Source organism: Crassostrea angulata, chromosome 3, assembly GCF_025612915.1.
Source record: "Crassostrea angulata isolate pt1a10 chromosome 3, ASM2561291v2, whole genome shotgun sequence".
Lineage (NCBI taxonomy): Eukaryota > Metazoa > Mollusca > Bivalvia > Ostreida > Ostreidae > Magallana > Magallana angulata.
In genome coordinates this window covers 23,081,994-23,100,040 of record NC_069113.1, presented here as the reverse complement: position 1 = coordinate 23,100,040, position 18,047 = coordinate 23,081,994, and the positions used below count along the sequence as shown (strand labels likewise).

At 36.1% G+C, this 18,047-nt stretch overlaps 1 protein-coding gene and 1 pseudogene across 1 annotated transcript; both read left to right on the top strand.

Moving 5' to 3' along the window:
* The first annotated feature begins 705 nt into the window (after positions 1–705).
* Positions 706–3,828, top strand: LOC128176417 (E3 ubiquitin-protein ligase TRIM36-like). Its single transcript, XM_052842721.1, has 2 exons — positions 706–770; positions 1,839–3,828. The coding sequence occupies exon 2, from the start codon at positions 1,856–1,858 to the stop codon at positions 3,443–3,445; it is 1,590 nt and encodes a 529-aa protein (XP_052698681.1). The 5' UTR covers positions 706–770; positions 1,839–1,855; the 3' UTR covers positions 3,446–3,828.
* Positions 3,829–9,078: 5,250 nt separating this feature from the next.
* On the top strand, positions 9,079–14,839 carry LOC128175844 (E3 ubiquitin-protein ligase TRIM71-like; annotated as a pseudogene).
* The last annotated feature ends 3,208 nt before the right edge of the window (positions 14,840–18,047 follow it).

The window sequence follows — 18,047 nt, the reverse complement described above, 5'->3', positions numbered from 1 at the left end:
AATATTCAACATGTATCAACCCTTGGTTACAACAGAGAAAGCGAAAGTAATAAGAATCAGTTTTCTCTCAATTAAACCATGAGCGCATGTTTGTCTATTATTCTCCCTTTAATGCAAATATAAACCTACTGTTAAACGGAGAACAATACTAGTGCGCTTACTATGTATGAAGTCGGTGTAAAAGTGGGCGTCCTCATTATCATATGGAGATTCAAGAAACCGTGATGAACCCCGCCTATGAAAAAAATTCGGACTTGGTAACATCATACTTTTATTTAACGCAATTACGTAAAGTTGCAGTTTGAATGTTGACCATTTCTGCAATTGAAAGAAACGTTCTTCTTTTAAAAGTTTACTTTTTCGCAAATATCGTATGTCCTTAAGTGCAATCTTCCTTTGAAATGTGTTTATCTTAATGCATTTACATCAGAAAAAAACCTCGGATTGCCGTTGAACATCAGAATCTCTATTAAAACTGCGTCTTCTTCGCCATATTTATTCTCATCTTCTCTACCCCATATATATATATATATATATATATATATATATATATATATATATATATATATATATATATATATATATATATATATATATATATAGACACTACCCCATTTAAGTGCATTTGATACACATTACACCAGTGTACACTAGTGTACACCCAGTTAGCTAAATCAAGCGCGCCCATAGTGTATAAGGCTATCCTTCTGCACAAGGGTCGTTCATAAACCAAAAGTTGATTTTGTGCCCGTTTTTATTTTGTTTGAGAGGTATTTTCTTTTATTTTGGAAGTTATTATGTTCCTAATGTGAGGTAATACTTTAACCAAGATTGGTATATTAAGACGAAGTTTTGATAAATGAAAATTGATATGTAATGATGAATGCACATAACAAGCATACATCCTGTTAAGACTACTGTAGTGTTGTGTGATATCAGATTAAATAACTGAATAAATGTACATGAATACGATATTAAAAAGAATGCCTCTTTTTTTTACTATCGCTAAGGATTGCCTGATTTAATCTAAAAAAAAAAATAAGAGGCTTTTTGACTTTGTAAAATCACAAGACACTTTAACTGTACAAGTTGTGACCTTTGTCCCACTGACACCGTGCTATCTTGTAAGTAGTGTTTACTTTATATGAATTATATTTAAAGTATGAAGTCCCCTAGATATGATCATGTAAATAGAAAATAACAATCTTTTGTAAATCATTGGAGGGCATAGCATCAATACAACTAGCTGCAGCTAAAATACATCAAGCATAATTTGTAAACTTTACAACGAGATCTGTGACATTAAGAAATACAGTGTTAATTCAATATGATTACATACACCAAGTATGGCTCCCTCTGTTTCTTACGTAAATCAATTGTAATTCATAGATTTAAAAAATTGAAATCTACACGCCCCGTTTATTGATTGGTCGTAACCTTTATCTACGTAAGAAAGTCACGAACCGAACTGCACGAAAATATCATGATGATGTCTGTCTCAAATTCTAATAGAAGACGATTTGGCTGTTTGTTTTAGCTAACGTACTGATGTACATTGACAGTAATTTAGTTAATTTTACTTACTTTTTACAATCAATTTAATACATTTCTTTTAAAGTTATCGCGGGTTATGTATTTTTCTTTTGCCATATCGCTACCTTCTTATCCCGCACGAATTACTAAACAAAGCATTGCATGTATCCTGGCAAAAAAAAATCCTTCTATCATCGAAACATCCATGTATTTTTTTAAATTACCAGCCCAGGTAATAACTCATTTGCAAACTCAATTAAACAATGTATGATTTAATATATGTTTCTGATAAAAATCTTTTACAGGGCACACAAAATCTTTCATGATGGCATCTAGAGATGAAGCCCAGCATGTGGTGGAATGTGACCTGTGTCAGCAACCAGTCTCATTTTTCTGCAGACGGTGTGGGGTCAATCTCTGTGACCCCTGTGCCCTCATACATCTACGCGTGAAATCGAAAAACGGACATGACATTGTAGATTACACCAGCAAGGATGATGATGACACATGCCACTGTGATTCCCATCCCCAAAACGATTGTTCCGCGTACTGTAAAACTTGTGATGCTCCGATTTGCATGCTTTGCGTTTCTATCAAACACAAATCGCACGAAATGTCAGAGCTTTCCGATAAAATTGAGGAACTTTTAAAAGTCACTGCACGGGAAAATGATCGGCTTCAGTCATCTAAACATGAATTACAAAGAACTCTGGATCACACGACGAAGCTGCTGTCCTCAATACCCTCGGTTTACCAATTGAGAAAAGATGAAGTTACAGAGCGGGGAGAAGAGTGGATCAAACTGATCGAAAAGACCGTGAAAAAACTTCACCAGGAACTGGATGGCATGCAAAAGGAACACGAGGTTGTACTACAGAAACAAAAGACAGAATTGGTAGAAATGATTAGAAGAGTGGATGATATGAACGCAAAAACGGCAAAATTACATACAGCAAAGAATGTTAAAGAATTACAGAGTTTTGTATCAGTGTTTCAGAATCAGAAGATAATGAGTGAGGTCTCACAGTATTCCTTTCCGAACTTCTATGAGTATAAAATAGATGAATATTTAGAAAATAAATTAAAAGAAAAGGCGTTATCAGGTAGAAGAATATTAGAGGTACCAACAGTTACTTCTGTTATAGACACTGGGTTCCCTGCTAGTGAAAAGTTAAAAAACCGTCTGTATGACATGGCCGTTACCAAGGATAACAAAGTGTGGATGGGAGGAGAGAGCACAGAACTGAAGTTGTTTGATCTCCAGGGAAACCTCCACCACACCGTCAGCATTACTGCCCGAGGCATGTTCGTATGTATTTACAACAAACAAGTAGTGTACACTGGAATAAATGACGTAAAAATGATATCTGACACCGACACTGTAGTGACGATGTTCACTACCGGGGACTGGATACCACGTGGCGTCACAAGCGCGGCGTCCGGTGATCTACTGGTCTGTCTCCGTAAAGACGATCAGTCCAAAGTCGTCCGATACAGCAGTACCGGTACCGTGCTCCAGGAAATCCAGTACGACTCGCAGTGTCAACCTCTGTACAACGACGTGACTTACGTCACTGAGAATGTCAACGGGGACATCATTGTAACTGACTTGGAGAAAAACGCAGTCATTGCTGTCGATAGATTGGGCATATTATTGTACTCGTACTCGGGGAAGGACAGTGATTTTAAAGCTGTATCAGTCGCTACTGATTCTGTCGGTCACGTCATCATTACTGATTACAAAGGAAACAAGATTCACATACTGGACAGAGACGGGCAATTCCTGAGGTACATCAATCCTGAAGGAAAAATAAATAGACCACGCGGCGTGTGTATCCTTGGTCACGGTGAGATGATGGTAGGAGAGTGTTTCACCGGAATCGCCAAAAGAATTAAATATTTAGAAGATTGAAAGTACATCAGTTTAATTTATAATCGAAAACTAGTAATGGAATATTAGACATTGATGAACTAAAAGAGAAAAATGTACATTGTAGTTAATGGCAATGAAATAAACCCTAATCAGCTGACTGTAAGATGTCAGATTGTACTTACTGTCTGTAAAATCTGCGGTGACCATATTAGATTGTATGATGTGATTCAATCTTTCTTCCATTTGATATCAGACAAAGGTTTCAGTTTCTATATGTACATGTATATCATACTATCGTTTGTTTATTAAAATCAAAAGTCTTCAAAACTATGTGTACGTGACCGTGATTTACTTTTTAATAATGTAATCATTATACACTGATTATGAACATATAGAACTTGAATAATCATTAAATAGTTTTAATAATGTAGTTTTAATAATGTAATCCCTTGTACTTTTTGGTTTTTTTACCAGATAATTATATTAATATTTCTAGAACAAAAAACAATCCAGTATGTTTCCTGTAGGTGTCCACTCTTAAAATGATGGATAAAAGCTGTCTGTTTTTTAAATATTGGACAGAAAAAGGTAAAACTGTTAACTAATTGGACAACTACCGGTTAGTTGGAAACGAAAACAAAGACATCACATTTGCAATATTTTACAACTTGAGAACGATACAGTGAATACACTAAAAACTACTAAATTATCCAATATGATATATGTCTACTCCTTGTTTCAGAATCATGAATCAAAATTAATCCACTTTGTTATATTAATTACGTGTAACCACAAATCACATCGTATATGATAAGAATGTAGAATAAGACAAATTTTGCTGCACTATGTGAAAATCACATTCTTCAAATATCTAAAAGTTAAGATATTCCAGGCATTCAGAAGTTGGAGTTCTATTCGCTTTTCACTATTCACTATTCGAATAGCGAATAGAATTATGTGGTCGGTTCGCTATTCAAATTACCGTAAACATGCTAATAAACGTAAATTCAAAATTTCATATAAACTTCCCTTTTTAATTAAAAAAAACCCAGTTTTATAGTAAAAATTATTACTTGCTGACCTGACCTGAACATTGACATAATGAACACGACTAGTAAGAGGCTTAGCTAGCCTGGCGAAAAATGCGACATTTCGTATAATACAATTATACTGGGATTTCTTTTTAGGGGCTGGCTCACACCCTGTATCCCATATTTGGGCCTTCATATTTGGTGAGGATAGGGACCCGGGACACCCCAGTCGACACTCAAAAGGAATTGGGTTTACGCGACCAGTAAGAAGCTTACCTAGCCTGGCGAAAAATGCGACATTTCGTATGATACAGTTATAATGGGATTTCTTTCTAGGGGCTGGCTCACACCCTGTATTCCATATTTGGGCCTTCATATTTGGTGAGGATGGGGCCCTGAGACAGCCCAGTCGACCCTCAAAAGGAATTGGGTTTACACGACCAGTAAGAGGCTTACCTAGCCTGGCGAAAAATGTGACATATGCAGTTATACTGGGATTTCTTTCAAGGGGCTGGCTCACACCCTGTATCCCATATTTGGGCCTTCATATTTGGTGAGGATGGGGCCCCGGGACAGCCCTGTCTTTTTTTTGTTATAGCGATTAATGGTGAATCGAAAATTAGTAAATTACACCTTATTTTACACATCGCTTTGTAATTTGAAATTGATTTATATCATAGTTATGTCTAATTATTTCTTCACTTTTCGCTAAAATGCGAGATATTCATTCCTATTTAACTTAAAGTTGAAAATGTTTCTATATGTGGAGGAAAGGTAAAGCAGATGCTGATAGTATTTTTTTCAGAGTATTTTTTTTTCAGTGGATTTCTAAAATTTGTTTCAACTGGTTTACTTGTTTGAGAGACATTGCGGAATAAAAAATGTACAACTTACATTTAACATTTATTAGAATAGCCAGGGTCGATCTCAAAAGTTTTTGAAGAATTGTCCCTTATTCGCTTTTTTTATATACGTAGGTCCAATTATACTCTCTAATCCCGGGCGACTCCCATAAACTACGATAGGATTTGCAGCCTAATGTATATTAATTCAAATATTCAAGAATTGTTTTGAAAATCATTCACGTTCCATTCGAGTGAGATTTCATGTTCTGATAACCCCCCTTCCTTTTCCATTAAAAATCGAAAGTGAAAAAAGAAGGCACGGTTTCGCATCTAAAGTGTCATTTGTCAATGACATAGACATAAGCCCCTTATCCAAAAAACATAAGAAATAAATATTCTAGGAATTTTTAACCCTCAAATAACCACCCAAACTTCATGTTTACCCCTTTTTATAAAATTTGACGGATCTTTTCTGCGAAACCATCCCATGCCACCACCCAAAATAAACAAAACAAGAAAGCGTATTAGTTTGTTGATATGAAAGTCAAGGTCTCCTTCAATATTTCGAGAAAAAACGCCCGTGGGGGGGGGGGGGCTCTGAGAGATAATTTTGTTTGGCAGGGGGTGGGCGACTCTCTGCTCTAAATCCATGCATGGACATGTTAGTAGGTTTTTTCTTAGGTAACTATACGCTACGCCGGAACTAAGGTTCCCACTCTTTATCGACTTGCAAAATTGTGATATATTTAAGAGAACTGAACCTGAGTCCGGCAGCAAAATGTCAGATATTGTATAACTATTAGTGACTAGTACATGTATGCATTTATGTGACTGTATATAAATTTATTGTTTGAAGAAAAAAAGACAATCCAGGAAAGTTGTGGCTGCCGCTTTACATACCAAAACATATTTTAAAGAAAAAAATTGGTGTGCAAATATTTATTCCTTGATTTTAATTAATGTTGCTTTATTTGTTTGAATCAATATTGATGTTATAAATATATGTCTCTTCTACAATCACTACCACCTCGCTTGGGAATCCAAAGTATTTGCGTGCATTTCAGTCAACACTGGTGCGCTGTCCTCGCTATATTCCTAGTCTGCATGTGTACATGTATCAGGCACTTATGAAACTGAGTGCCAGAATTATCCGATATCTTGAAAAGCAAATACTTTTTTTATAAATTATAAAACTCTTCAAAGTTTTCTTTAAACCTGTAAATTTCAATTCTTTATTTATCATTAATGGTCCTCAAAGGGGTAGCAGGAATATTGTATAATAAACGTTCATAATGTACAATTAACACATCCAAAAGATATATGATAGAAAGGCTACAGATATAAACATTAGCACTCATGTACATCTATATGCTTAATACATGTATGTATATTTATATATACATGCATTTAACGCCTATAATACATTAAAAAATAAATGATTTATCACATGATGAACAATTTATCATTGACTCAGAAATACAAACTGATCTTGGGGCAATGTCCATTAAATGCATTTTATGTGAAGGAAAAGCTTAGGTCTCGGCAACTACCAGGTTTAATTTCACACTCGTACAAATTCCGTTTTTCAAGCCTTATTCTTTTTATAGCTAATTGGTAAATAGTAATTTTCAACTAGGAAAGAAATATATTAGTAACAGATTTATGATATCTAAAACAAAAAAAAGTTTTTCCCGATTCAGCGATCAATCAAAGCATTTAATGTTCTGTTAAGAGATGACCAAGCTTGTTGGCAGTACATGTATTTGCATTATAAAAAACAATTTCATTCTTTCTTATTTCTTCTTTATTTTATTCCTGGTTTCCCTGGAAATAATCCGATGAAAATCATGAACTCCCTCTGGACTTCCGGGACACCATCCTCACCAAATATGAATGCCAAGATGTGGGATACAGGGTGTTAGCCAGCCCCTTGAAAGATATCCCATTAAAATTGTATTATACGAAATTTCCTATTTTCGCCAGGCAAGCTTAGCCTGTTACTGGTCGTGTAACCCAATTCCTTTTAAGAGTCGACTGGGCTGTCCCGGGGCCCCATTTCCAACAAACATGAAGGCCAAATATGGGATACAGGGTGTAAGCCAGCCTCTTTGAAAGATATCCCATTAAAATTGTATTATACGAAATTTCCTATTTTCGCCAGGCTAACTAAGCCTGTTAATGGCCGTGTAAACCCAATTCCTTTTGAGGGTCGACTGGGCTGTCCCGGGGCCCATCCTCGCCAAATATGAAACCAAGATATGGGACACAGGGTGTTTGCCAGCCCCTTGAAAGATATTCCATTATAACTGTATTATACGAAATGTCCTATTTTCGCCAAGCTAGCAAAGCCTGTTAATGGCCATGTAAACCCAATTCCTTTTGAGGGTCGACTGGGCTATCCTGCGGCCCTATTTCCACCAAATATGAAGGCTGAGATATGAGATACAGGGTGTAAGCCAGCCCTTGAAAGAAATTCCATTATAATTGTATTATACGAAATGTCGCATTTTCGCCAGGCTAGCTAAGCCTCTTACTGGTCGTGTAAACCCTATACCTTTTGAGGGTCGACTGGGCTGTCCCGGGGCCCCATCCCCATGAAATATAAATGCCCAAATATGGGATACAGGGTGTTAGCCAGCCCCTTGAAAGATATCCCATTATAATTGTATTATACGAAATTTCATATGTCCGCCAGGCTAGCTCAGCCTGTTAATGGCCGTGTAAACCCAATTCCTTTTGAGGGTCGACTGGGCTCTCCCGGGGCCCCATCGTCACTAAAAATAAAGGCCCAGATGTGGGATACAGGGTGTTAGCCAGCCCCTTTAAAATTATCCCATTATAACTGTATTATACGAAATGTCCTATTTTCGCCAAGCTAGCAAAGCCTGTTAATGGCCATGTAAACCCAATTCCTTTTGAGGGTCGACTGGGCTATCCTGCGGCCCTATTTCCACCAAATATGAAGGCTGAGATATGAGATACAGGGTGTAAACCAGCCCTTGAAAGAAATTCCATTATAATTGTATTATACGAAATGTCGCATTTTCGCCAGGCTAGCTAAGCCTCTTACTGGTCGTGTAAACCCTATACCTTTTGAGGGTCGACTGGGCTGTCCCGGGGCCCCATCCCCATGAAATATAAATGCCCAAATATGGGATACAGGGTGTTAGCCAGCCCCTTGAAAGATATCCCATTATAATTGTATTATACGAAATTTCATATGTTCGCCAGGCTAGCTCAGCCTGTTAATGGCCGTGTAAACCCAATTCCTTTTGAGGGTCGACTGGGCTCTCCCGGGGCCCCATCGTCACTAAAAATAAAGGCCCAGATGTGGGATACAGGGTGTTAGCCAGCCCCTTTAAAATTATCCCATTATAATTGTATTATACGAAATTTCCTATTTTTGCCAGGCTAGCTAGGCCTCTTACTGGTCGTGTTCATTATGTCAATGTTCAGGTGAGGTCAGCAAGTAAAGATTTTTACTATAAAACTGTTTTTTCAATGAAAAATTTTAGTTTATATGAAATTTTGAATTTACGTTTATTAGCATGTTTACGGTAATATGAATAGCGAACCGACCAGAGAATTCTATTCGCTATTCGAATAGTGAATAGCGAAAAGCGAATAGAACTCCAACTTTTGAATGCCCCATGATATTTACTTAAAAACAATCCTTATAAGAAAACGGTAGATTTACCAAAATAGCCAAGCCCCCCCCCCCCCCCCCCCACCCAATCAACTTTAGTTGCTACCGTGTCGTTACTGGTGTATACCTTTAACAGGAAGTGACATATCATCTAAAGACATGGGTAGTGCGAATGGTGTGTCAGGATCGTTGATAAACCGAAAGTTGATTTTGTGCCATTTCTTATTTTGTTCGAGAAAAAGTGTCTTTTTCTTTGGGAGTTATGTTCCTAATGTGAGGTAATATCTTAACCTAGACTGGTATATTCAGACGAAGTCTTGATAAGTGAAAGTTCCATGCACTTGCATTCATGCATACTGCCAAGACTGGTGTTGTGTCATATCAAATATAATAAATGTACATGAATACGCTGTTTTAAAAAAATAATAAAAACGATTATTTCACATTCGTTAAGGATTGCTTAAAACGATTTAATCAATAAAGAGGCTTTCAGATTTTATAACATGACATGACATGCATGCACCCGATTGCGCATGTATAAGTATGGTATTAATAGAGTAACCTTCGTCCCACTGACAACGTGCTATCTTTAGAGTTGCGTTTACTTTATACAAGTTCATGTAGTAAACTATAATTTCCCAGATATGATCATGTTAATGTAACAGAGACAATTATTGCCTCTGCTGGGGTTTGAACCCAGGTCCTCTGGCACGCTAGTCCAGCACTCTACCGATCGAGCTAAAGGGTTAACCCACTAGCCAGAGCTAGTAGGAATGCCATAAACTTGACTCTACCACATTGTCCCCCTCCAAGGAATGAGGCGTCCCGACTCTCCTGGAGTGCCAATGCCTGTGGGGCAAAGTTCTGGAAACAATCTCTCTCACCCGCCAGAGAATACCCAGGTCCCAACGTGGGTGCCATTTCTGTAGCAGCGTTTTCTTTATATATAAATGAAAACTCCACGTCTCAGGTTCGATGGATTTATTATAATTTCATTTAAAATGAACCCTGTAAAAGGTCAACAATAGCGTATAAGCATTCATTATAACAATAAACATATTATATTAATACAATGACATTTTCATAGAATTATACATGAATTAATTTTTTTAAAAGTTGACAATATATACTGAGTAAATTATGCAAAAGAATCATAAGAGTTATTCCCCTTATATCAAAGTTGATATACACGTATGAATTTATATAAGAACTTGATCGTTGATAAGTTCACGTACACAATCATAAATAATAATCATACGAGTTATACAGCTCTTATTCATAATAAATATAATACATATTTCTATACATGTATACCTGATTATGGATCAGGGTTCCAATCATCTTCGCTAGCCAAGGGTTTTCGGTCCACTTTGCTCCCCGTAAACCCTTGGCGGATTTCATTACGAAAACTCGGTGATGTGGTGGCGCTATCTAGCGAGCAACTTGAGTTGCGCCCCTTGCATATTTACATTTTAATCGAATTAAACAACGGGTTATATACACACTACAGTATTAATACAACTTAAAAACATGCTGACTACCAAATGTCGGAACATAATTAACGATGCTATTAAACATGTTAAATACGAATTAAGTAATAACGAAGGGAAAGCACAGAATGTTTTAGTCATCGTGTTTTGTAAGGACCGGAGTGAGAAAGTCGCCGATTTACATGTATATGAAAGTTTTCATTCCATAAAACCAGGTATCGCTGTCGTGAATATTGCGGACCAAAGAAATTAAATAAGACAAAGATCATTGAATCTTTAAAAGCAATAACCATAAGCAGGGACGTATATATACTAACGGGATAGGCAACTTCTACATTTGCCATGTTTACTTCCCATGCTGATCACGCGAGCCTTGACAAGTTTGTAGAGCTACATGTTCAATCCCAGTAAAATAGATACATGTAGGTTTTAAAGCGATCTGGTTAGACCATCGTTGGAGAAGCACTGTACTTGATTGTTTTCTTTTAAAGTTTATATTTACATGCACTGTGATTGGATCAGCTACTCGCAGCTGCAGCCAATCATAAAGCGGAGCCTGTCACCGAGTTTTCATAATGAAATCCGCCAAGGGTTTATGGGGAGCAAAGTGGACCGAAAACCCTTGGCTAGCGAAGATGGGTTCCAATTAGGTGTATGGCCCGATTAATGGGTGAAAATACTGAATGGCCAATAGCCCTATTAATAAACATATAAAACCGATATACAAACTTCATATACATGTACTTTGATTCAAACAAAGTTTAATTTGATCACTACTAAGTGAAACTCAGTATATTGCATTTAAATTACATTAAAGGTAAAAAACAGATTAATTAATGGAAAATAAAGAATTAGTATGAAAAAGAAGTCAACTTACAGTCAATGTCCTGGAATCTTTCGTAATTAATTAATGTAAATATATATATAGTCAAATAGCCCAGGAACCAAGATTGACCTCACAACTGGCTGAAAATATTTCTCGCTCTCACTGACCAGTACCAAGAACTTGGCGGGAATCCCCCTCAACCAATGAAAATCAAGGATTTCAATAACTAGCCTCAGGACTTATATGAATAAGTAAAATAAAAACCAAAAGTGTTGTATGCTTTTATTAATTACGGAAAGTCATCGCGGATATTCAAAACGCGAATTGTAGAATTTATTGGTTGCATTTGATATTTAATCATTTAAATAAAAACAAATTAAAAAATAACACTCTACCACATTAATAGAATATAATTCTTTCGTGAATCATGGACCCCCGGAGGACATATCATCAATACAACAGCATAATTTGTAAACATTACACCAAAATCTGTGACATGTACTGTGTGTATTGCAGGTATTCTAGCGAATAAAAAGGTAATAATGGTAATAAACTAGAGTTATCTCCCTAACACTATAAATTGCATTAAATTGAGTTTTTTTTAAAGATATATAAAATTGTTAGACCATAACTATTCACCTATTTGTCTACGGACTTTTCCGGGGTTTTTTCGATTATGACAAAGATCACACGGCGGGTGTGACCGGTCAGCAGAGGATGCTCACTCCTCCTATACATCTAATCCTACCTCTATCTTTTTGGAGGTGCTCTGCTTTGAATTTGTATTTCGTTTTATGGATTTTTGAGATGGTTGACGGTTTGTTATTGTCATTTTTTCATCTTTTAAGAAATAAAATGATTACTAAGCTATTCTTGACTTGCTTTATCAAAAATATATGTCATGCATTATTTTAGATCAAATTTTAACCACAAAGGTATCATGTTTGCAACCACAAAAAACCGAACAATCATATCAAATGTATAATAGTTTATTGACATTTGGAATTTATTTCCTTCAGAAAAAAATACTTTATTGAATAATCAAATAATATATCGGGCCATCGTTCAATTCTCTCTCTCTCTCTCTCTCTCTCTCTCTCTCTCTCTCTCTCTCTCTCAGATTAAGGCAATAATGTAGATCTCAGAAATAGTTGTCGAATAATAAGAAAAAATTGTCACAAATTCCGGAGAAGTACAGCCACGTGCCTGAAGTAAAGTTTGATGTAAAATACGGCCTCAAATAATTGACAAAAATTAAATTTCGGAATTCCTGTTTGTATTTTGTATGAACGTAAACTTTGATATATGTACTCTATAGAGTCCCATTCTTATTCCAGAACAATTATCAAAATATATTACATGTGAAAGGGGAAAGATGAACCTTATCACTGACCTCATATGCAACTTTCCTTCCTCCATTATAAACTGACATTGACGTTACATGTTGTACAAAACCATCTAAATTAATAACCAGTCGTTGTAATAAAAACACGATCCAAGCTACGTACATTACTCGGGATTTATCAATTTACCTACTCCTCGTTTTAAATATTTCAAAACTAAGGTAGATTTTCCTCTAATTCATTGCATAAAAAGGGGCCGCTTACATAATTATGTAAATGGCTATCATTCTTCACGCAAAAATTACAAAAGTCCGAGAGATAAGATTTCACATAAGGACACAGGATCCCTCAATTACGAAATCATGGACATATTTTTGTTGCCATTAATTAGCAGACTTACAGAGACTGTGCTTTAGAAAATTACCATTTCTTGTTGTTAATATCTTTAATTGATATATTAATATTTTATGTTTATATAACGGCCTTTTGATTTATAAATGCTAGCTGATAGAAGTCCCTCTTTTATTCTAACATCCATGTTTTTTTTTTTTAAATTACCAGTCCAGACAATTACTTATTAATAAAATTAAACAATTTATGATGTTATATATGTTTCTAATAAAAATCTTTACAGGGCACACAAAATCGTTCACTATGGCATCAAGAGATGAAGCTCAACATTTAGTAGAATGTGATCTTTGTCAGCAACCAGTCTCGTTTTTCTGCAGACGATGCGGGGTCAATCTCTGTGACCCCTGTGTCACCATACATTTACGCGTGAAATCGAAAAACGGCCATGACATTGTAGATTACACCAGCAAGGATGATGACGACACATGCCACTGTGATTCCCATCCCCAAAACGATTGTTTCGCGTACTGTAAAACTTGTGATGTTCCGATATGCATCCTTTGCGTTTCTATCAAACAAAAATCGCACGAAATGTCCGAGCTATCCGATAAAATTGAGGAACTTTTAAAAGTTATTGCACGGGAAAATGATCGACTTCAGTCATCTAAACATGAATTACAAAGAATTCGGAACGCACGACGAACCTGCTGTCGTCAATACCCTCGGTTTACCAACTGAGAAAAGATGAAGTTACCGTGCGGGGAGAAGAGTGGATCAAAATGATCGAGAAGACCGTGAAGAAACTTCACCAGGAACTGGATGACTTGCAAAAGGAACACGAGGTCGTACTACAGAAACAAAAGAAAGCGTTTGCAGAAATGATTAAAAGAGTGGATGATATGAAGGTAAAAACGACAAAATTACAAAAAACAAAGAACATCAAAGACTTTCAGACTTTTGTACCAGTGATTCAGAATCAGAAGATTTTGAGTGACGTCTCACAGTATTCATTTCCTAAATTCTATGAGTATAAAATAGATGAATATTTGGAAAATAAATTAAAAGAAAAGGAGTTATCAGGTAGAAAAATATTAAATGTACCAACAGTTACTTCTGTTATAGACACTGGGTTCCCTGCTGATAAAAATAATAAAAATCGTCTGTATGACATGGTCGTTACCGAGGATAACAAAGTGTGGATGGGAGGAGAGAGCACAGAACTGAAGTTGTTTGATCTCCAGGGAAACCTCCACCACACCGTCAGCATTACTTACGAAGGCGTGTACTTATGTATGTACAACAAACAAGTAGTGTACACTGATAGATTAAATAAATCCGTGAGAATGATATCTGACACCGACACTGTGGTGACGATGTTCACTACCGGGGACTGGGAACCATTTGGCGTCACTAGCGCCGCGTCCGGTGATCTACTGGTCTGTCTCCGTAAAGACGATCAGAACAAAGTCGTCCGATACAGCAGTACCGGTACCGTGCTCCAGGAAATCCAGTACGACTCGCAGTGTCAACCTCTGTACAAAGACGCGATGTACATCACTGAGAATGTCAACGGGGACATCATTGTAACTGACTTGGAGAAAAAGGCAGTCATTGCTGTTGATAGATTGGGCATATTCCGGTACTCGTACTCGGGGAAGGACGGTGATTTTATAGCTCTATCAGTCGCTACTGATTCTGTCGGTCACGTTATCGTTACTGATTTCCAAGGAGACCATATTCACATGCTAGACAGAGACGGGCGATTCCTGAGGTACATCATTCCTGAAGGAGGAATAAAAGATCCACGCGGCGTGTGTATCCTTGGTCACGGTGAGATGATGGTGGGAGAGTGTCTGACCGGAATTGCCAAAAAATTAAAAACACATCAGTTTTATTTATAATCGAAAACTAGTAATGGAATATTAGACATTGATGAACTAAAAGAGAAAAATGTACATTGTAGTTAATGGCAATGAAATAAACCCCAACCAGCTGACTGTAAGATGTCAGATTGTACCTACTGTCTGTAAAATCTGCGGTGAACATATTAGATTGAATGATGTGATTCATTTTTTTTCCATTTGATATGAGACAAAGATTTCAGTTTCTACATGCATATCATACTATCGTTTGTTTCAAAGTCTTCAAAACTATGTGTACGTGACCGCGATTTAGTTTTTAATAATGTTATTATTATACACTGATTATGAATGTATAGAAATTGAATAGTCATTAAAAAAATTTAATAATGCAATCCCTTGTATTTTTTGGCTTTTATACCAGATAAGTATTAAAATACTTCTAGATCAAAAAACAATCCAGTAAGTTTCCTGTAGGTGTCCACTCTTAAAATGATGGAAAGAAACTCTCTGTTTTTTAAATATTGGACAGAGAAAAGTAAAACTGTTAACTTATTGGACAACTACTGGTAAGTTGGAAACGAGAATAAAGACATCACATTTGCAAATTACGAAACAGATTTAATATTTTACAACTTGAGAACGATACAGTGGAGAAACACTTAAAACTACTAAATTATCCAATATGATATACATGTATATCTACTCCATTTTTCAGAATCATGAATCAAAATTAATCCACATTATTATATTAATTACTTGTAACAACAAAACACATCATATATGATAAGAATGTAAAATAAGACAAATTTCACTGCACAATGTGAAAATCACATTCTTCAAATATCTAAAAGTAAAGATATTCCATAAATAACTGTTATATTTCATATCTACTAGATTGAAACTTTGATCATTAAAATCTTAATGAAGTTTTAATGAGTTTATTAAATTATAAAAACTCACCTTTGAGATTAAAAAAAACTGAATATTAACAAATTCTCATTTGTTGAAGTTAACATTGAAGTCGATGCGAAAATGCATTTTAGATATATATTTTTAGCACAAGTAATTTTCTTACATTTCTCGTGGTAAAAAGTTGCATAAGCTTCCGCTCTCTTCAAATATGCTAAAATGATTCATAATTTATTATGTATATTTCCAAAAAATATTTTTTTTAAATTTTCGAAAGGGCAAACAACTCTTTAAAAAAGTTTTAAATGCAAAAATTTTATTTAATAGATTAACTATATACATATTCCCGAGTTTGCTTTTTGTCAGCCTCATATAACTTTAAATACGTATTTGATCTAGTATAGATCATTTAAAACTGTTTCATTCGGATAAGTTATGGATGGACTATATTAATTCTTGATCACTTGACTACATTTTGGACTACATTGACCTTCAACCTCCTCCACGCCTTTGGAAGAATTTCTGCATCTGAGCCTGTCAACGCATTCTTTGTTTTGGTTAGACTAATCCTTCATCAAATGATTTTATAGCTTATATCAAAATTTGACACAGCATTCCCACCCTCTATATCCAGAATATCACTTAGAAAGTGTCAGTATATAGGTAATACCTCTTTTACATCCGCGGGCAACAGTTTGCGAGCCGGTGTCGTATAATTTAAGGTCCGCCCCGTAAAATGATCCGGGGCGGACCTTAATGTTAACATTTAGGGTCCGCCTTTGCTCTAAAAGGGTCCGGCCCGTATAAGAAAAGGTCCGCCTAACGTTAAAGGTCCGGGGTATATTTTTTCATTTATATTTTTTTAATTTCGACTAATTTGATACAAAATACTTAGTAAGTCGTATTATTTTGTAATTCTTATAAAGGAGTACCTATACGAGGTGAGTCAGTAAATATCCAGCACAGAGTTTTAATGAAAATACTTGATATACATGTAGCTTGGTGAACACAAATAAATCACAAAAATTATTAGCTGTTTAAAACTGGATTCTCTTTTCAACTTTAGTTTTGCCGGTCTATCTTACATAAACAGGAAATGAAACTGATTGGTGTCATTAATTAAACAATGGCTTGAACCAGGTGTTGTATACACACACCATGCACCCTGCAGGTGTGAGGGGTTCACACCTTCAGGTGTTTGAAATAATCATGTAAAAGGACATTTCCAACGTCCAAAGGAGGGCAATCGGTTTTTAGAACGCAGTTCGCAGTTCGCAGTTCGCAATTGAATAGTGAACTGAGTTCTATAGAACGCAGTTCGCAATTCAAAATTTAGAATTCATATTTGGGGCCCGCTTGCCTTATATGCAATTGAATAGTGAACTGCGTTCTATAGAACGCAGTTTGCAATTCAAAATTTAGAATTCATACTTGGGGCCCGCTTGCCTTATATGCAATTGAATAGTGAACTGCATTCTATAGAACGCAGTTCGCAATTCAAAATTTAGAATTCATATTTGGGACCCGCTTGCCTTATATGCAATTGAATAGTGAACTGCGTTCTATAGAACGCAGTTCGCAATTCAAAATTTAGTGCGATTGAATAGTGAACTGCGTTCTATCTAGAACGCAGTTCGCAATTCAAAATTTAGAATTCATATTTGAGGCCCGCTTGCCTTATATGCAATTGAATAGTGAACTGCGTTCTATAGAACGCAGTTCGCAATTCAAAATTTAGAATTCATATTTGAGGCCCGCTTGCCTTATATGCAATTGAATAGTGAACTGCGTTCTATCTAGAACGCAGTTTGCAATTCAAATTTAGAATTCATATTTGGGTAGTTTTTAGCTCACCGAAACGAAGTCGGGGGGAGCTTATGCTATACCCTCGGCGTCGGCGTCGGCGTCCGAACCTGGTTAAAGTTTTTGTTGCAGGTCCTGTATCTAAGTTATTACTTGTCCTATCTTCATCAAACTTGCATGGATGATGCATCTTGACCTACTCATGGACTTGAAAGACCTGAATGCTGAATCAGGGCCATGAGTTTCAGATGCTGGAGGAGGTTAAGGTTTTTGGAGCAAGTTAGAGTTTTTGGTGCAGGTGCCCTTTGATAGCAATTTATAGGTTACTACTGGTCCTAACTTTACCAAACTTGCATGGATGGTGCATCTTATGATACTGATGCATCAGACATGCTTTAATGCTGAATCTGAGCCTTAGGTTTCAGATGCTGGATGAGGTTAAGGTTTTTAGAGCTGGTTAACGTTTTTGGAGCAGGTGCCCTTTGATGATTATATCTTAGTTATTACTGGTCCTAACTTCACTAAATTTGCATAG

Coding starts and splice junctions, on each gene's coding strand:
- LOC128176417 (XM_052842721.1), top strand. CDS start 1,856: ATGATGGCATCTAGAGATGAAGCCCAGCATGTGGTGGAATGTGACCTG.